The sequence below is a fragment of the Salmo salar genome, chromosome 23, assembly GCF_965601325.2.
Source record: "Salmo salar chromosome 23, fSalSal1, whole genome shotgun sequence".
Taxonomy (NCBI): Eukaryota; Metazoa; Chordata; class Actinopteri; order Salmoniformes; family Salmonidae; genus Salmo; species Salmo salar.
In genome coordinates this window covers 38,238,001-38,259,168 of record NC_138313.1, presented here as the reverse complement: position 1 = coordinate 38,259,168, position 21,168 = coordinate 38,238,001, and the positions used below count along the sequence as shown (strand labels likewise).

Sequence of the window (21,168 nt, the reverse complement as noted above, 5' to 3'; positions counted from 1 at the left end):
GCCCCAGTGATGTACTGGGCCATTCGCACTACCCTTTCTAGTGCCTTGCGGTCGGAGGCCGAGCAGTTGCCATACCAGGCAGTGATGCAACCCGTCAGGATGCTCTCGATGGTGCAGCTGTAGAACCTTTTGAGGATCTGAGGACCCATGCCAAATCTTTTTAGTGTCCTGAAGGGAAATAGGTTTTGTTGTGCCCTCTTCACAACTGTCCTGGTGTGCTTGGACCATGTTAGTTTGTTGGTGATGTGGACACCAAGGAACTTGAAGCTCTTAACCTGCTCCAATTCAGCCCCGACGATGAGAATGGGGGCGTACTCGGTCCTCCTTTTCCTGTAGTCCACAATCATCTCCTTTGTCTTGATCACATTGAAGGAGAGGTTGTTGTCCTGGCACCAGATGGCCACGTCTCTGACCTCCTCCCTATAGGCTGTCTCGTCGTTGTCGGTGATCAGGCCTACCACTATTGTGTCATCGGCAAACTTAATGATGGTGTTGGAGTCGTGCCTGGCCATGCAGTCATGAGTGAACAGGGAGTACAGGAGGGGACTGAGCACACAAGGGAGAGGGCCGTCTGGAAGTCCAGGATCCAGTTGCAGAGGGAGGTGTTTAGTCCCAGGGTCCTTAGCTTATTGATGAGCTTTGAGGGCACTATGGTGTTGAACGCAGAGCTGTAGTCAATGAATAGCATTCTCACATAGGTGTTCCTTTTTTCCAGGTGGGAAAGGGCAGTGTGGAGTGCAGTAGAGATTACACCATCTGTGGATCTGTTAGGGCGGTATGCAAATTGGAGTGGGTCTAAGGTTTCTGGGATAATGGTGTTGATGTGAGCCATGACCAGCCTTTCAAAGCACTTCATGGCTACAGATGTGAGTGCTACGGGTCGGTAGTGTTGTAAAACACAGTGTGGGAGGAGGGGAAACTACCAGGCAGTTGGAAGGAAGCAGTAGTGGTACCAATCCGGAAGCCAAGGAAAGACCCAATGAGGCCAACAAGCTATTGGCCAATAGCTTTAACATCACATGTATGTAAGATTATGGAACGTGTGATTATGGAGAGGCTAACTTACTTCCTGGAGAGCAGGGGGCTAATATCGCTACATCAGAGTGGGTTCAGGAAAGGCGAAGGGGAACTATGGACCCACTACTCTGCTTCGAAGCAGAGGTCAGGAAGGCTCAGGTGAACAATGAGACTGTGGAAGCTGTCTTTTTTGATGTGGAGAAGGTGTATGATATGATGTGGAAGGAGGGATTGTTAATCAAGCTTGATATTATGGGGGTAGGAGGAAAAACATACAACTGGATAAAGGATTTCCTGTTTGGAAGGTCTATCCAGGTGAGGGTGGGGATGTCTCTATCAGGCAGCTACCTGGTGGATAATGGCATTCCACAGGGGAGCGTGATTAGTCCTCTGTTGTTCTCAATCATGATCAATGATGTTTACTTTCAAGTTAGAGACTGATTTTGGGAGGTCGTTATTTGCAGATGACGGGCCCTTATGGAAGAAATGTGCCATACATCGTCAGGAAGGTACAGGAAGCAATTGATGAGGTAGAGCGGTGGGCATTAATGTGGGGATTCAGGTTCTCTGTAGAGAAAACTCAGACAGTGTTCTTTACCAGGGGGAAGGTAGGAAATGAGGTACGCTTGAGGTTATATGGGAGAAACTTGGAGAGGGTGGGGGCCTTCAGGTTCCTTGGGGTAAACCTTGACACTAGACTGACCTGGGCAGAACACATTGAGAGAGTGGTGGGAAAGTGTAAGAAGGTACTAAATGTGATGCGCTGTCTGACGGGGAAGGAGTGGGGGGGCAGGGCATTCCTCATTGAGGACCATGTATGTTGCATTGATCTGATCTGTAATAGACTATGGCATTATAGCGTATGGTTCGGCAGCCCGAACATCATTGGAAAGGCTAGATGTCATACAGGGACAAGGACTCAGAATATGTAGTGAGGTGTTTCGGACATCCCCAGTGGCTGCACTACAGGTGGAGATGGGGGATATACCATTGCAGATTAGGAGACAGCAGCTGGCAATGAATTATTGGGTCAGCCTACAGGGACATGGGGTGTCTCATCCTGAAAAATAGATTTTACAGGCATGCTGGGAACATGACCGGAGACAGAACACAAGCTTTGGATGGGTGGGTAATTCCCAAGCGAAGGAGATGGGACAGTATTGGAAGGGAGTTTAGTCTAATGGTAGCTATTCCTGTAAATCCACCATGGCCACTCCCGCCTCCAGTAGTTGATCTAGAAGTGTTGGAGAGACTACAGAAGACAGGGAGGGTGTTGATCCATCTGATTGGTTTAAGAGACGTGTGGATACTGTGTATCAGGATTTTGTGGCCCTTTACACAGATGGTTCAAAAGATCCAAGGACAGGATGTACTGGGTCAGCATTTGTAGTGCAGGATATAAACTGCTCAAAAAAATTAAGGGAACACTTAAACAACACAATGTAACTCCAAGTCAATCACACTTCTGTGAAATCAAACTGTCCACTTAGGAAGCAACACTGATTGACAATAAATTTCACATGCTGTTGTGCAAATGGAATAGACAACAGGTGGAAATTATAGGCAATTAGCAAGACACCCCCAATATAGGAGTGGTTCGGCAGGTGGTGACCACAGACCACTTCTCAGTTCTTATGCTTCCTGGCTGATGTTTTGGTCACTTTTGAATGCTGGTGGTGCTTTCACTTTAGTGGTAGCATGAGACGAAGTCTACAACCCACACAAGTGGCTCAGGTAGTGCAGCTCATCCAGGATGGCACATCAATGCGAGCTGTGGCAAGAAGGTTTCCTGTGTCTGTCAGCGTAGTGTCCAGAGCATGGAGACACTACCAGGAGACAGGCCAGTACATCAGGAGACGTGGAGGAGGCCGTAGGAGGGCAACAACCCAGCAGCAGGACCGCTACCTCCGTCTTTGTGCAAGGAGGAGCAGGAGGAGCACTGCCAGAGCCCTGCAAAATGACCTCCAGCAGGCCACAAATGTGCATGTGTCTGCTCAAACGGTCAGAAACAGACTCCATGAGGGTGGTATGAGGGCCCGACATCCACAGGTGGGGGTTGTGCTTACAGCCCAACACCGTGCAGGACGTTTGGCATTTGCCAGAGAACACCAAGATTTGCAAATTCGCCACTGGCACCCTGTGCTCTTCACAGATGAAGCAGGTTCACACTGAGCACATGTGGCAGATGTGACAGAGTCTGGAGACGCCGTGGAGAACGTTCTGCTGCCTGCAACATCTTCCAGCATGACCGGTTTGGCGGTGGGTCAGTCATGGTGTGGGGTGGCATTTCTTTGGGGGGCCGCACAGCCCTCCATGTGCTCGCCAGAGGTAGCCTGACTGCCATTAGGTACCGAGATGAGATCCTCAGACCCCTTGTGAGACCATATAGTGTTGCGGTTGGCCCTGGGTTCCTCCTAATGCAAACAATGCTAGACCTCATGTGGCTGGAGTGTGTCAGCAGTTCCTGCAAGAGGAAGGCATTGATGCTATGGACTGGCCCGCCCGTTCCCCAGACCTGAATCCAATTGAGCACATCTGGGACATCATGTCTCGCTCCATCCACCAACGCCACATTGCACCACAGACTGTCCAGGACTTGGCGGATGCTTTAGTCCAGGTCTGGGAGGAGATCCCTCAGGAGACCATCCGCCACCTCATCAGGAGCATGCCCAGGCGTTGTAGGGAGGTCATACAGGCACGTGGAGGCCACACACACTACTGAGCCTCATTTTGACTTGTTTTAAGGACATTACATCAAAGTTGGATCAGCCAGTAGTGTGGTTTTCCACTTTAATTTTGAGTGTGACTCCAAATCCAGACCTCCATGGGTTGATCAATTGGATTTCCATTGATTATTTTTGTGTGATTTTGTTGTCAGCACATTCAACTATGTAAAGAAAAAAGTATTTAATAAGATTATTTCATTCATTCAGATCTAGGATGTGTTATTTTAGTGTTCCCTTTATTTTTTTGAGCAGTATATATACAGCAGTTCATCTGGCTGTAAATACAGCAGAGCTGATGGCCATACTGTTGGCCTTGCAGTGGGTGGAGGAAGTCAAGAAACGTATTACAGATCATCTGGCTGTAAATACAGCAGAGCTGATGGCCATACTGTTGTTGCAGTGGGTGGAGGAAGTCTAGCCAGACAGAGTAGTTATTTGCTCTGATTCATGTGCAGTGTTGATGAGTCTCCAGTCCTTTAGGTCACGTAGCAGACAAGACCTGCTTTATGAGGTGCTACAAACCCATGGCAGGATTAAACAGATGGGTACACAGATAAGATTTACTTGGGTCCCAGCCCATGTGGGGGTGGAGGGGAACGAGGCAGTTGATGTACTGACTAAACAAGCACTTGGAAGTGGGGATGTTGATGTTGTAGTTTCAATGAGCAAGGCAGAGACAAAAAGCCTGATATGGACAGTGATGGTGCAGAGATGGCAGGAGCAGTGGAATAGAGATACTAAGGGCAGGCATTTATTTCAAGTACAGAGGAAAGTCAGGGAGGACGGCAGGAAGGGACAGAAGAGAGGAGGCTATTTTTACAAGATTAAGGGTGGGACCCAGCCAGTTGAATAAGTCCTTAAATTTGAAAGGAAAGCATCCAACAGGAAAGTGTGATTATTGCCAGGAAACAGAGACCGTGCAGCATGTACTGTACTGCTACAGTGTGGGCAGTATCAGAGGGAAAGAGAGAGGCTGAGATCTAGTGAGGGAGAAGGGAATACAGGAAATTAGTTGAAAGAGTATTGTAATGACCTGGCTAGATAATAAATGAACAAATGTCCAGACAGAGGACTGAGTTTACTAATTCCCAACTCAATACAGGCTACTGTTTGGCCATTGCCCACACCAAATAAATCAAGGATCACAGTATAAAACAAAAGTGACCCTCTCTTGTTAAGACCAAACGTAAGAGAGGGAACAATGGCTAAGCATGGTCTTAAACTTGCATGACTGGCATGTCTGACCCTGTGAACACTAGGTACTGGTAAGTACAACACAACAAATGAACAGCATAACTCATAACACACAGCTGTCTCTGTGGATTGCTACAGTATATTGAGTAGAACGTCATTAGATATAGTCTCAAATATTTAGTAATATTTTTTATGATGAATCTTTTTTATGATTACAAGAATATGGCGTGGACGGGATACACAGCACAGTGAATATTGCGATGTAGGCTGTGGCCTGCGGAATTCGTAGATATATATAAATCAGATGAGGTTATAATGACAGTGGCCATGCCTTACCAGTCAGTGTAATTGATGATCTGCGAGGGGAGGGGGTAACTGCTGAATCTCCCCAGATTGCTCCCACCAACGGTGCTGGCGGGTAGGATTTAGTTTCTCCCTGTCTCTGGCCCACACTCCAGTACAGTAGGTGGCGGTAATGCACCGTAACATTGGATGCCAACCGCCGATAAACCCACCGAAGAAGAAGTTAAGCACAAGGACAAGAGGCCGATCCTTTGCGTTGCGATGGGATTGGTGGGAGCAATCTGGGGAGATTCAGCAGTTACCCCCTCCCCTCGCAGATCATCAATTACACTGACTGGTAAGGCATGGCCACAGTCATTATAACCTCATCTGATTTATATATATCTACGAATTCCGCAGGCCACAGCCTACATCGCAATATTCACTGTGCTGTGTATCCCGTCCACGCCATATTCTTGTCACCTCTGAACGACACTGTAGGCTACCTTTCTGCACCTAGAAAGACTTCCGCCACATTGCATATCGGACATCTGTGTTTGCGAAAGTAACTGTTAGCTAGTTATAGAAAGGTGGGTTAGATATACTTGTCATTTGTTTACACTTTCCTCGAGTATTCGAGGTGAGTAAATATGCTATGTGTAGTTTGTCTCACAATGTTTACTACGGTATCCAATACCTTTTACTTAGTTTAGCGAACTATCAGTCGAGTTCGACCCGATGCCATTAGTCTAAATGTGCTTATGGACATTTTGCCGATGAGAATGCTGTGCCGATAGGCCTGTTGACGATATAGATGTATCGTTTTGATAAGGTTTTAGTGCTCATTACACATCCGAAAATCCATGTATATCATTTTAGTGTGTTTTGGCTCCCATCGTGCAATTGAAATTGTAATAGCTAACGTTATCTCTCCATGTTGTCTGCCGGTAGTGTTGGCTTGCTAGATTATTGTTTAGTGTCCTTTAGGTTTCTCCTCTGAGAAACTAGCCTACTGTAGGTTACTTACTCAAAAAGTGCAGTCTACCAATGTCATAGCCCTCAGGGGTGAAGTGGCTGTCTATAAGCCTGTGTAATTGTCTAATCTATCAATCAAACCTTTTTGAAAGATCATGTAATGTGGTTAAGGTGTCTTGCAGAAATCAGACGAATTATTTCATGGGTGACAGAGTATTCAATCAGCATTGCAAGTACAACCATCGAGTGTGTGTGTGTGGCTGTCGTTCAAATCTTCTAGCCTTTCAGAACTAAACCAGGCGTTTCCGCTGGCTGTTGTGCAACCTGCCTCCTTGCAGACTAAACCAGACATTTTACATGGCCTCTGTTTGAAGCTCGCCTCTATTTGGATGCAGTGAATGTCATACTTTGTCTGATAAATTTTGTTAGATAATTATCAGTGAATTGTTGACTGGCTCGTCCCTCTCACTCTTGTCTAAAGCAGTGGGGTATAGCCATGTTGCGACTCCTAAGACACCAGGCTAGAGGGACGAGGAGCTGCCTCTGTGGCCAGCGGCGCTATGAGCATCACAAGAGCGTCATGGCCATCCGGCGTGAGGACATCAACGTGTGGGAGAGACGGGCGCCCCTGGCTCCGCGCCACGTTAAAGAGATCGTCCATGCTGGCCACAAGGTCCTCGTCCAGCCTTCCAACCGAAGAGCCATCCACGAGAATGTGAGTGATCACTGTTGTTGGGTAAAACATACACACAGCCAATGGCTGGAGATCACTGCCGTTAAATACACATGCACACAGCCAATGGCTGGAGATCACTGCCGTTAAATACACATGCACACAGCCAATGGCTGGAGATCAAAGGAGGCCTATGTTCAGCAAAAATAGGAGAAAAAACTGCACAATGTGATCTGTAAATGAGGTTTATGTCATGTGTCTCTGGTTACTATAGGAGGACCTCCCCAATGTCAAGTAAACAACATGTAACATATTATTGTTAGAAATTAAGACTTTATCAAAGGACTGCTGTATGAACTTTTACGTAACTGAATAAAACAAAACAGTGTATTGAATGACAAATGTAACAATTTGCTTAGGTGTTGGCAACTGGCTTTGGAAAGGTCTTCTGAACTAGCTTCTAAACGATTTTGACCTTTTTGTATGTTTCATTTCAGTATTATGAGAAAGCGGGGGCCATCATTTCCGAGGACATTTCCGAGGCCTCGTTGATCATTGGCGTCAAGAGGCCTCCGGAGGAGAAACTTTATCCCAGAAAGACCTACGCCTTCTTCTCTCACACCATCAAAGCACAGGCAGCTAACATGGGACTACTGGATGACCTGATCAAAAAGGCAAGGCCGTTGTTGCTCTATCGAAGTACGACCTTAAACTAAGAGTCAGACAGTCATTCTGGGTCACTGGGTATTGTTCCCTAGCCTAAACAAAAAGCATGTTCACATTATGGTTTGGATGCACCTGCTGTGCCTCATCCATTCGTAGTGATGGGGGGAGCATTTATGCAGTTACATTATGGTTTTGAAAATATTGCAATATTATTTTTGCGCTTGTTGTCTGTACCTGCACCAAAACTTCCTTTTTTATAGCTTGTTCTCCATCTATTTTTATAAATAGGGAGCCAATTTGTTTTCAGCACTTTTTTATTTCCATGACTGATCAAAACATGTTTCTCTTGTCCCTCTGCAGTAGACATATGGTGAGCAATATGTTTGGAACATCGAATCGCAATAAAATCACAGTATCAAAACGCAATACATATCGTATCGGCACCTAAGTATCGTGATCGTATAGTGAGGTCCCTGGCAATTCCCAGCGCTAGTTCATTCACATCCTCTGGTCTTTCTAGGAAGTGCGTCTCATCGACTACGAGAAGATGGTCGACGCCAATGGCTTCCGTATCGTGGCATTCGGACAGTGGGCTGGCGTTGCAGGTATACTTTTGTCCTGACAGTCAGTCACCCAATGTGTTTCTAATTCCACAGATAGTGTAAAACACCTCAATTTCTTTGGCCTTGTGCTTTTCGTTGTTTACACACCAAACCTGATCTCAGAGATGATTAACTCTTGAGGTTCCACGAGTCTGTACTGATCTAGGTAAATCTACATTTTGAATTGTTGTATTTCTGTCCTCAGGGCACCATTGTAAATGATAAAATATAAACACTATCTGAATTGACAAATTTTTCCAGTACGTATCCCTATTTTCAAATGCCCTTTTGTCCAACATCTATTATCAAAGCGGTGTTCCTACTTTGTTTCCCTTTTCCTATGTTCTTCCTTACAGGAATGATCAATATTTTGCATGGTTTGGGACTTCGTTTTCTGGCGTTGGGACACCACACTCCTTTTATGGTAAGGATTTGACCCAGTGGATTCCATGTAATTTCAATGCTTCCTCCACTGGACCTCTGACATCACTTCCTGTGTCACAGCACATCGGTATGGCCCACAACTACAGGAATGTCAGCCAGGCCATCCAAGCAGTGAGGGATTGTGGGTACGAGATCTCCATGGGCCTCATGCCCAAGTCCATCGGCCCAGTGACGTTTGTCTTCACCGGCACAGGCAACGTCTCCAAGGTAGGTAGACCTAGTTTAACCCAAGACTATGACTAAACCATCACCAAACACAACCTGTTCATAAAGTAGATAAAGGTGTTAGGAAGGTCAGTGAGAAGTGAATTCTACAACATGGGAATGCATACCTTCTCTTCAACTACTACTTTCTCCTATAATGTAGGGTGCACAAGATATCATCAATGAGCTTCCTGTAGAATACGTGGAGCCTCATGAGCTAAAAGACGTGTCTCAAACTGGAGGTACTACATCCCCATTTCTGATGGGGCGCATTTGCATATTCTATATTTAATGCATATAATATACATGAAAGGATATGTATTATCATATTAATGTATGTGTTCTGTTTAATGTTCACCGTGTGACACTGCTATCTCCATCTCTCTGGTTCCAGACATGTCCAGAGTGTACGCCACCGTTCTGAGTCGTCACCACCACCTGATGAGGAAGAGTGACGGTGTTTATGACCCCCTGGAGTACGAGTATCACCCGGAACTGTACACATCGCACTTCAGAACCAGCGTGAGTCTGCCTCTGCCTTTCCCTCTGTCGCAACCAGTTCAGTAAGTTCACCTGTTCCTGCTGCTCAGCCAGGAGCTGCGAGCCCTTTGACACAGCCACACTGCTCTGTCCTCTGAAGCCCGAGCTGATTGGCTCACTAAGCACTCGTAGGGGAAAAGGGGGGGGGGTGTGTGTCATGTGGGGCCAGCATTTTCTCCTATTGCAAAACACAGGCTATAGTGGCTTACAGTCTGTCAGTGGGTAACCACCCTGTACAAGCTGAGATGTCAAATGTGATTATGTAGATGGTAGGTTGTGGAACTGGGTTTGTGGATGTCTTGTCAATATGTTTTGCAGATATGTGGAAGACTAGTTGGCAGTGGTGTTAGAATTGGTTTAGGTTGATGTGGCCGTGGTAGCAGCGGCGGCAACAGCCATAGTGGTGGCAGTGTGGGAGAAGTAGTGGAAACAATTGCATTGCCAATGACTCTGCCTGCTTTTTGTCCTCCCGGCCTCAGGTGGCGCCCTACACCACGTGCCTGATCAATGGCATCTACTGGGACCCCCAGACACCGCGGCTCCTCAGGCGGCTGGACGCCCAGAGGCTCCTGAGGCACGTCAAGCCCTCCGCTGCCGCTACGGAGGGATGGCCAGAGCTACCACACAAGTAAGTTCCAGGTAATCAGCTGAGCAATTGGATTTGTGATAAGGACTGGGACTATCGCAGTCAGAAGCCCACTATAGGTGTTTACGGTCAAAAGTCAATGCTTATCTTCAATAATGTTTATGTTCTACGGGAGCTCAACCAAAGAGTGTGGAGTGCAGTCACTGTGACCCAACTGGCCGATTAACACTCTGATATGGACTCTCTTTTTTTCTTATCTTCCCTCATTACTTCCTGTCTTTCTTTTTCCTCAGGCTCCTGGCGATCTGTGACATATCTGCCGACATGGGCGGCTCTATTGAGTTCATGACTGAGTGCACCACCATCGATAAGCCCTTCTGTATGTATGATGCGGACCAGCACATAGACCACGACAGGTATAGACCAGAACGAACTCTCATTGAAACCATGGAAGTTAAAGGCTGACTGCGGTACATTTTATAGTGAAGGGGAAAATGCCAACCTGTGTGAATATAATCTTTTTTTTGAAGACAATCGTGGTACAAATAATTGCTTCTAATTCACCAGATGTATGTCCTTGAATATATATTATCTATATAATGGCAGCCTGTACTACCCCGGTCAGCCTTCAACTTGTTACTCAGTAAGATGGGGCAGCACTGAGCTAGCCTGCAACAGCCCTTCCTGGAGTAGCTCAAACTGCATGTCAGGTCTCCATGAAACGCCATCTTAACAGACTTCATTTGGCTTCATTGCACTATTGAGTCTTCACATAGGAATTCATGTCCTGTGATCGATGGCATTGTCCCTTCATATACAGTCGTTGTTACAAACACCCATACATAACGTACTCCCACCAGGCCTTGCATATTATCTGCTCTTCTTTGATTGTGTCTTTGTCTTTCCAGTGTGGAGGGCACAGGTATCCTCATGTGTTCTATTGATAACCTTCCTGCCCAGCTCCCCATTGAAGCCACGGAGTATTTTGGAGACCGCCTCTTTCCCTACATTTGGGAGATGGTAAGACCAGCTGCTGGGGTAAGGTGCACTGCTCCATTTGTTTGTTTGGGCAGAGGGTTGTCTAAGTGTGGAACGCAGCCATACAAGCACACAACAAAATCTCAGGTTAAGTTTGTCCGTTCCAGCTTACTGCACTGTAGCTGCCACTGATTACTGTACTGTGGTTCTCACACTGTAGCTGCCACTGATTACTGTACTGTGGTTCTCACACTGTAGCTGCCACTGATTACTGTACTGTGGTTCTCACACTGTAGCTGCCACTGATTACTGTACTGTGGTTCTCACACTGTAGCTGCCACTGATTACTGTACTGTGGTTCTCACACTGTAGCTGCCACTGATTACTGTACTGTGGTTCTCACACTGTAGCTGCCACTGATTACTGTACTGTGGTTCTCACACTGTAGCTGCCACTGATTACTGTACTGTGGTTCTCACACTGTAGCTGCCACTGATTACTGTACTGTGGTTCTCACACTGTAGCTGCCACTGATTACTGTACTGTGGTTCTCACACTGTAGCTGCCACTGATTACTGTACTGTGGTTCTCACACTGTAGCTGCCACTGATTACTGTACTGTGGTTCTCACACTGTAGCTGCCACTGCTTGCCAGTGATGGCAGCTTATGGGGAATTCTGTTCTTTGCAGAATTAACAAGTACTTCCCGGTTCTGTTTTCCTCAGCTGCCCTCCGATGCCACCAGACCCCTTGAAGAAGAGGACTTCTCACCTCAAGTTAGGGACGTGAGTATCACACACACACGGGCATCCCTCTTACTCAATCATTTTTGCATCATGAACGAAAAGGCTATGGACTTGAAACCTAGATGCAGCTTTACATGAAACTAGTTATGAAATTATTTGCTACTGCTATGCGATAATAGCTAACCAAGATCTTGTTGGCTGCATTGTGTGTTTTACGTTGAAGTATGTTGATTTCAGGAGAGTTTACAATCTGTATACATGCTTTTTTTAAAGTTGACTTTTGGACTACAGTTGTCATGTGACGTGCTGTAGTAGAGCAATAGACAGTGACTTGTTTTGTCAGACATTTACTTTTGTCAGTTATGGCATATTTGTCCATTTGTATTTATTTTTAAGGATATTGAACTTTTTTTTTTTATGTTAATCTTTCCTCCATTGAAGGCTGTGATAACGTCGGAAGGAAAGCTTACCCCAAAGTTTGAATACATTGAAGAACTTCGTGAACGAAGGTAAGATTACATGTCAATATATCTAGTGGTTTGAGAATGGATTTCTTGTTTAAATGTCTTTTGTGCGTTTTCAGGATGATTTTAAGTGTGACTGTTATAACAAAACAGATTTTACTGTTGAAGCCCTTGAGATTTGAATGTGCTTTTCTTTAATGTTATAACAATTAAACAGCATTTATGTTATCTATATAATAACTGATCTGAGAATGCATTTTCTGCTAGTTTGGTAAGCTTCATGTTGTTGGCTTTGTGTTTTCCAATAAATAAATCTGAAATTGCTTTGGTAAATATGCCTGTCACATCATGGAAGTAATGATGCCAATCTAAGAAAGACATCTCTAAAGATTCCTTTACAGGTAAAACATTCAGTAGGTTTCAAATTTGACATCCGCTACAAACTGTAGTCTACGACTTAGCATTAGCATACCTAGTGAGCAGCATAGTAGACACATTATAGTGATAGACATGTGCTTAATAGCTGCTTATTTGTAGCTTTTCCCCTCCCTCATTGTCGAGCTCAGGCTTTATGGTATAATGTCCTCCACCCAGCAGGAGAAGCTCTATCTTGCCACAGACTCGGGGCATTTCGCTACAGGTCATCAGGTGCCGTCTGCCGGAGTTTCCACTAACCCTCACCTTGTTGTTTCATCCTTGCGCAGTGTGCTCACGGTGTACTGGTGTGTGCCAGTCTACCCCCGCCCTAACACCCTGCATGGCTAACGTGCCATCGCTGCTGCCGCCACTTCTACTGAGACGCAGGAGTTCTCTCTCACTGAGGGGCTCTTTCGTGGGTAGACAAGTCTTTTCTCGTTCTTAAACACCACCACCCTCCCATCTCCCAGTGTCCTGTCCCTTCATTTTGGCATGCAAACAAGAAAATCATCCATTTTCCGTTCATTGTTCCCTCTGTTGCGAAATTTGAAAATCTTCCACCATCAATCATAATAACTTCTATTTTTTTTACCAAAATATTTTTTTACTAATCAAATATAAACTTGCATGCAAAACGAGGACTCTTATCTGCCTTGTTCTTTTCACATAGACTTTGCTTTCTTAAACATTGTAGCTCTTTTCTTCAGAAGCTTTCTTAGACTACTGCATTCATGTATTGTGCCCTTTTCAAGGTTTTCTTAACGAGTAGCTAGAGAAAGATGGTTTGCTCTGGTCTGAGAATATGTTCTTGGTTTATCTTCACACTGACATACTTTAACCTTCATCTGTTTGACGCTGACTGAACCATGACCCAGATGAGCACTTTGTGTTCAAAATGATCATTCAATGGCCACCACGTTCAAGCCTCTTCAATCCTAGAGAGGGAGAGAGGGAGGGAGAGAGTACAGCTAGAAATGGTGGCAATCCCTTCTTCATAACGATGATACTAAGAGCAAGGCTTCCGTTTCATACCGTTTTTGAGTGGTTTTTGGTTGATGAGTTGACCTTAGTTTCACCTCTCTAGACAAGCCATGTCTCAGGATCTTAAGTCTTCAAATCCCTCTGATTGGGTATTGCTCTTAAGATATGTAAACTTGAGGCAAATAGGCTCCTGAGGGGAATCCCCCGTCTATTTTTTTAATTAGAGGCCACCCCCTCCATTGTCAGTGGATGGCTTGCCGGACCTCATGCCGGCTCTACGTACTCTTGTGCACATGTACAGTGTCACGTCCAATTGGGCTGAGGCTGCCGATTGGATCCTGCCAACTCCCTGGGGATTCTGTGGGGGAGGGGGTATTGGCTGTTTCTGCAGGTCACTGTATGATAGAAGAGGCTGCCATGGTGACCTTTGGACTGTATGGTGGCCAGTATTGGAATCATCCGCTTTTCATTTAAATTTCATGTCTGTGTTTGAATCACATTTTGTTGAGTATTTTGCTGATCACCCTGTTTAAAAATGTAAATACATTTCATTGATTGAATCCCATTTTAGTTTTGATTTAATATACTTCATCACAGTGCATCACCTTGGTTTTTACAAAAAAATCTTAGTCTTTCATTTCTAGTGTGTGATGTGGGTGGGGGAACTCCCTCCTGTAATATTTTGTCACCCCCATTGGTTGTTAAGTAGTAGTTTCTTACGAGGATGCAATTAAAACTGGACGATTTTATATTAAATACATTTTATTGCCCACCCACATCCCCACCTCTGCTTGGTAAGCAAATCACAAGATTGTATTCAGCTAATCATTATGCGTGTGTGAGAAAGAAACTCCGTCTGTGGCGACTTTATTCTGTGCTCACGCTGTATAACCCCACTTCCCCTCAGTGAGCAAGCCAAGATCATGAAGAGGAGTGGAATGAAGCGAGTGCTTCTACTGGGCTCAGGTTACGTGTCGGGCCCTGTCATTGAGTACCTCACCCGGGACCCAGGGACTCAAATCACTGTTGGTAAGGCTCTGAAAAGGAAATGTTGCACTATTCCCACTATATCCACAAATACCCAGCTGATGATGAATTCATTATTTAAATGTTTAACTGGATGCAATCTATTGCTTGCACATCTCCAATTACTTAATGAAATGTAAGGGGTGCCTCAGGGCTCAAGCCCTGGCCCATTTTTCTGTTTTAAATTTCACTCATCTTTCACCCCTCCCATCTCTCTCACAGCTGTTATCCATGTCTTCTTGTGTTTTAGCATCAGTGTTGTTGACCCAGGCAGAGGAGCTGGCAGGGAAATACCCCAACACGATCCCTGTCATGCTGGATGTTACCAGTCAGGAGGGCCATCTGGAGTCCCTGGTCAAAGACCATGACCTAGTCATTAGGTACACACACACACACACACACACACACACACACACACACACACACACACACACACACCTGAGGTGAATGTGCGGTGTGTGTGTCATTGTCACATGTGCTGTTTATGCCCTCAGTATGCTACCGTACGGGTATCATCCTGTGATCGCCAAACACTGCATCAACAAGAAGGTAAACATGGTGACAGCCAGCTACCTGAGTCCAGCCATGAAGGAACTCCAACAGAGGTAGGAGAGCAGTGCATGGGGAGAAGAGGAGATTCCTCTGGGTTTTAAAGTATGAGCGAGAGGGGTGGGGATAGGGGAAAACATATCTATGTAGAAGTGGAGATTTAATGGTAAAATGTGTTTTATCTTGTCTTAATGCTAACCTTGGGCTATTTGGTACACAGTTGACTTAATGTAAACTACAGGCAGGCAGGCACCAAGACACTTGACCTAATTACTTGGCATGGCATTAGCCCGGATAAGCTAGTAGTCAAGTGTATTGGCTCCACGTGGGGCTGGTGTGGCTGAGTGGGTTTTTCTGTGTGTTTCCTTCCAGTGCTGAGGAAGCTGGCATCACCATAGTGAATGAGATGGGCCTGGACCCTGGCATCGACCATATGCTGGCTATGGAGTGCATCGACCAAGCCAAGGCGGACGGCTGCACTGTAAGTGAAACGTGTGAGGAAGCTTGTGACAGAATCTATACGTTTGAGTGATTTGTGATTTTGAGAGGAAGTGTTTGGGTGACTGTGGGGCTGTACATAATGATTGATTGAGCGTATGTCAAAGAGATGACTGGCATCTTGTCAGTTTCCTTGGCAGCATTATTGATTGCATGCCCAGCAGATTGAAACAGTGTGTCTTTGGTTTGTACATTTCTTGATGTAAATGATGTTTTAAAGCCATTTACGTGTGTCTCCTTAGATTGAGTCATACAGTTCATTCTGTGGTGGACTCCCTGCACCAGAATGCTCAGACAATCCTCTGCGCTACAAATTCAGCTGGAGTCCATATGGAGTCCTCCTCAATACCATCAGCCCTGCCATCTTCCTCAAGGACAACAAGGTACAGTGGCCATCTCTCATCAGCATATCCTCCCCAAATACTTAACCTGAACCATAAAGGCGGGTGATGCAAGCTGACCTTAGATCAGTGTTCCGGGGTAACTTCATCCTCTGTTCCCAGGTGGTGAGCATCCCAGCGGGCGGCACTCTGATGGAATCCACGGCTCCCATGGACTTCCTGCCCGGCTTTAACCTGGAGGGCTTCCCCAACCGTGACAGCACCAAATACTCTGAACAGTACGGCATCGAGTCAGCCCACACACTCATCAGAGGAACACTCCGCTTCAAGGTAGGTACTGCCACTGACCTCTACAACAATGTGGTTCTAATTGGTTGGCGCATGGTGCTGCTAACAACATTGGGGTCACTGCTATTCTTTCCTCCTGTCTGATTCAGTGGTCAGTAAATTCTGTGTCTTGTCCACCAGGGTTTCTCCGAAGCCATGAGTGGCTTTGTGAAGCTGGGTCTGATCAACACTGACCCCTGCCCCATGCTGAAGCACACCTCCGCTCCTGTCTCCTGGGTAAGAATCCTGCTTATAACAACTTTATTACCCACTCATGCCTCTTGGGCGGTTCTTTACCCATACTCTGTCTTTTCCCTGTACAACAGAAAGAGCTGCTGTGTAACCAGATTGGCCTGCCCCCCTCCACCTCTGAGAAGGCCTTCGAGGGAGCTGTTTACGACCGCATCGGCCAAGACCCCTTCAAAATGGAGACACTCAAATGGTAAGGCCCTTGTCCTAACCATAGCCATACACTGCATATGCATGAAATCCACATTGTCACACATCCCCTAGGTGTACTACACATCCCCTAGGTGTACTACAAATCCCCTAGGTACTACACATCCCCCCCAGGTGTACTACACATCCCCCCCCCCCCCCCCCCCCCCCCCTTCAGGGGAGTTGGTCCCCCCATTGCTGCTATAACAGCCTCTACTCTTCTGGGAAGGCTTTCCACTAGATGTTGGAACATTGCTGCCGGGACTTGCTTCCATTCAGCCACAAGAGCATAGTGAGGCCGGGCACTGATGCTGGGCGTTTAGGCCTGGCTCACAGTCGGCGTTCCAATTTATCCCCAAGGTGTTCGATGGGGTTTAGGTCAGCGCTCTGTACAGGCCAGTACATTTCTTACACACCGATCTCGACAAACCATTTCTGTATGGACCTCGCTTTGTGCACGGGACATTGTCATGCTGAAACAGGAAAGGGCCTTCCCAAACTGTTACCACACAGTTGGGAGCACAGAATCGTCTAGAATGTCAGTGTATGCTGTAGCATTAAGATTTCCCTTCAATTGGTACTAAAGGGCCTAGCCCAAACTATGAAAAACAGCCCCAGACCATTAGTCCTCCACCAAACTTTACAGTTGGCGCTATGTATTGGGGCAGGTAACGTTCTCCATTCATCACTCCAGAGAACGCGTTTCCACTGATCCAGAGTCCAATGGTGGTGCGCTTTACTCCACTCCAGCCAACACCTGGCAATACGCATGGTAATCTTAGGCTTGTGCGGCTGCTCGGCCATGGAAACCCATTTCATGAAGCTCCCGACGAACAGTTATTGTGCTGACGTTGCTTCCAGAGGCAATTTGGAACTCGGTAGTGAGTGTTGCAGACGATTGTTACCAGCTATTCGCTTCAGCACTCGCCGATCCCATTCTGTGAGCTTGTGTGGTCTACCACTTCGCGGCTGAGCCGTTGTTGCTCCACATCCCTTACCCCTCTAGATACTTACAGTTGAAGTCGGAAGTTTACATACACCTTAGCCAAATACATTTAAACTGAGTTTTTCACAATTCTTGAAACTGGATTCTAGTAAAAATTCCCTGTCTTAGGTCAGTTAGGATCACCACTTTATTTTAAGAATGTGAAATGTCAGAGTAATAGTAGAGAAGGATTTATTTCTGCTTTTATTTATTTCATCACATTCCCAGTGGGTCAGAAGTTTACATACACTCAATTAGTATTTGGTAGCATTGCCTTTTAAATTGTTTAACTTGGGTCAAACATTTCGGGTAGCCTTCCACAAGCTTCCCACAATAAGTTGGGTGAATTTTGGGCCATTCCTCCTGACAGAGCTGGTGTAACTGAGTCAGGAAAGTAGGCCTCCTTGCTCACACATGCTTTTTCAGTTCTGCCCACAAATTGTCTGTAGGATTGAGGTCAGGGCTTTGTGATGGCCACTCCAATACCTTGACATTGTTGTCCTTAAGCCATTTTGCCACAACTTTGGAAGTATGCTTGGGGTCATTGTCCATTTGGAAGACCCATTTGCGACCAAGCTTTAACTTCCTGACTGTCTTGCGATATTTCCACATCATTTTCCTGCCTCATGATGCCATCTATTTTATGAAGTCCACCAGTCCCTCCTGCAGCAAGGCACCCCCACATGATGCTGCCACCCCCGTGCTTCACGGTTGGGATGGTGTTCATCGGCTTGCAACCATCCCCCTTTTTCCTCCAAACATAACACTGGTCATTATGGCCAAACAGTTCCATTTTTGTTTCATCAGACCGGAGGACATTTCTCCAAAAAGTACTATCTTTGTCCCCATGTGCAGTTGCAAACCGTAGTCTGGCTTTTTTTATGGTGGTTTTGGAGCAGTGGCTTCCTTGCTGGGCGGCCTTTCAGGTTATGTCGATATAGGAGTCATTTTACTGTGAATATAGATACTTTTGTTCCCATTTCTTCCAGCATCTTCACAAGGTCCTTTGCTGTTGTTCTTGTATTGATTTGCACTTTTCGCACCAAAGTATGTTAATCTCTAGAAGACCGAACGCGTCTCCTTCAGGAGCGATATGACGGCTGCGTGGTCTCATGGTGTTTATACTTGCGTACTATTGTTTGTACAGATGAACGTGGTACCTATCAGCCCCTAGTCCCCTAGATACTACACATCCCTTACTCCCCCCTAGATACTTATCAGCCCCTAGATACTTCATGTAGATATAGGATTCGATAAGCATATGGGTATAGCATTACTGCCTGATAGGTTAGTTGCATGGACTTTGTACTCATATCTTTGCCATATAGTTCTTAATTGTGTGTGTGTTCAGGTTTGGGATGCTGAGTAAGGAGGCTGTTCCCCATGCAGAGACTGTACTGGCTTCACTGGCTAAGCACCTGGAGGCCAGGCTCTCCTTTGGTAAGAGAAGAAATCTCTTCTTCAGAAAATGGCAGTAGAGATTTTATTTTAAGTATAACCCTCTTTCTCCTTCTCGGTCCCTCTGTGTCCTTTATCCTCTCCTTCAGATAAAGGAGAGCGGGACCTGATTATCATGAGGAACGACGTGGGCCTGCGCCACTCCACAGGCGAGCTGGAGACCAAGCACATCAGCCTGGTGGTCTACGGAGACGCCAACGGCTACTCTGCCATGGCCAAGACCGTGGGCTACCCTGCAGCCATCGCTGCTCGCATGGTGCTGGACGGTCAGTAGTGTAGCCTTGAGTTCTTATTGCATGTGTCATGCCTGAGTTGTTGATTAGGCTTTACGGAGTATGACACACTTATTCCACCACCAGAGAACCTATCATTTTGCAAAAGATGAATGTACAACCCTAACATGTGTGAACTGACTTTCAATCTGCAGGAGAAATCCGTACGAAGGGACTGGTGGTGCCAATGACTAAGGACATCTATGGACCGGCACTGAAGAGACTGCAGGAGGAGGGCCTCAAGTTCACCTCGAAAAGCACCATCCAAGAGCAGTAACGCATGAGTCATCGGCAGTGTCCCAATAGTGTTACTGATCCAAAAAAAGACCCCACATTTTTTATTCTTCATTTCAATTCTTTCAGAACAGTGCAGATAAAGGGAAGGAGATGAGGAAAGGAAGCTATTTTAGTCGTAACGCGACACCATGTGATAGACAGGAAATACAGCCGATCAGTGGCTGGGTACCAGGCCACAGAGAAACGGGACGCATCTCAATAGTCTCAAGTTACTTTCTCCATTTATCTCCTGTCCTTCATCTGTGCTGATCTGAGAAGGCAGGGTGGGGGAAGGCAATATGGTAGAAATCCTCAGGAGGACAGGATATGAGGGGAAGCAAGTTTTGGCTATTGAGATGCACCCTGACTTCTGAAAAAAGCAATCTACTTTGTGTCAACATGTCAAATAGAACCATTACGTTGTATGTGAACAGTTTCCAAGCACTTTGCTTCTTTTTATTTAAGGCTGTACAATTCTTTACCTGGAGAACTACAACTCCCTGAGTGTCGTTATAACATGACGTAACGATCCTATAATCTGCACAGACCTTCTAAGCTAAAGCGCCTCGTCTTTCCTTGACCATAATGTATGCTTGTCCTGATGTTGATCAGCTGCTGCACAGTTCTGCTTATCTTTACATATTGATTTGGTTATCTGATCATTGTTGATAACACTCAGACAATCAAGATACTAGAACTATCAGGAGTGAACGTGTACAGTGCCTGCTCAAAGAAAGACCAGTGAATAAGTTGCGAGTGAACAGCACTAATATAATACCGTAGCCTGGACAGCTTGCTCATAAGAACAAGTAGTTGTAACTCACCAAGAGCCTCTGAAAATTTTTTAACTGTATGTTTTACTTTTTTACACAGTGACCCGCATCACCGGTCAACCATAGCTCATACAAAAACCTACCATGTCTCATTTTCGGGCAATAGTTTTAAATCAATCTACTGTATTTGTGTACAATTCATTCTAAATAGTGTGCAGATATATTTAAGCGCAAAACAGATTTATGTTGAATACTATTTTAAAGAAACCAAACTAAATGACTTGAAACACTATTTGTTGAGTAAAGTATCCAAGTGTATTTATTTTCTGGATTGGATATAAATGGTCTCCAGTGCTGCAACATATTGTTTCTGTGTAATTACATGGTTGAAATGTAAGATTGATGTCTATTTGTTATCAATGCCTATTTAAGCAAATAGATTAGAATGGTCAATATAATCTATCATTCTATTGATATAGATATACACGTGTACCTAATAAACTGGCCAATATCTTCAATTTTTTTTAAAGGTTATTTCACCATGTAGGCCAGTTGAGAACAAGTTCTCATTTACAAATGCGACCTGCCCAAGATAAAGCAAAGCAGTGTGACAAAAACAGCAACAGAGTAACACAAACAAAAGTACAGTCAATAACACAATATAAAAAATAATTAATCTATGTGCAAATGTAGGGAGGTAAGGCAATATAGGCCATAGAGGGGAAATAAT

General features: G+C 45.4%; 1 protein-coding gene across 6 annotated transcripts; it reads left to right on the top strand.

Annotated features, from left to right (window-relative positions):
• The first annotated feature begins 5,455 nt into the window (after nucleotides 1-5,455).
• Nucleotides 5,456-20,956, top strand: aass (aminoadipate-semialdehyde synthase). 6 transcript variants are annotated; one of them, XM_014169978.3, is made up of 24 exons: nucleotides 5,456-5,577; nucleotides 6,676-6,909; nucleotides 7,365-7,541; nucleotides 8,054-8,138; nucleotides 8,492-8,559; nucleotides 8,640-8,786; nucleotides 8,947-9,025; nucleotides 9,178-9,305; nucleotides 9,803-9,951; nucleotides 10,203-10,325; nucleotides 10,818-10,929; nucleotides 11,613-11,672; nucleotides 12,075-12,142; nucleotides 14,403-14,524; nucleotides 14,772-14,901; nucleotides 15,016-15,126; nucleotides 15,443-15,551; nucleotides 15,811-15,951; nucleotides 16,072-16,239; nucleotides 16,378-16,473; nucleotides 16,563-16,678; nucleotides 19,011-19,099; nucleotides 19,207-19,383; nucleotides 19,545-20,956. In XM_014169978.3, the coding sequence occupies exons 2-24, from the start codon at nucleotides 6,691-6,693 to the stop codon at nucleotides 19,664-19,666; spliced, it is 2,796 nt and encodes a 931-aa protein (XP_014025453.1). In that variant the 5' UTR covers nucleotides 5,456-5,577; nucleotides 6,676-6,690; the 3' UTR covers nucleotides 19,667-20,956. The 6 variants fall into 6 exon arrangements, with proteins under 6 accessions (XP_014025453.1, XP_014025456.1, XP_014025455.1 ...); XM_014169981.3 differs by having other exon boundaries at nucleotides 5,462-5,577; nucleotides 6,679-6,909; XM_014169980.3 differs by lacking the exon at nucleotides 5,456-5,577 and adding an exon at nucleotides 5,614-5,809 and having other exon boundaries at nucleotides 6,679-6,909.
• The last annotated feature ends 212 nt before the right edge of the window (nucleotides 20,957-21,168 follow it).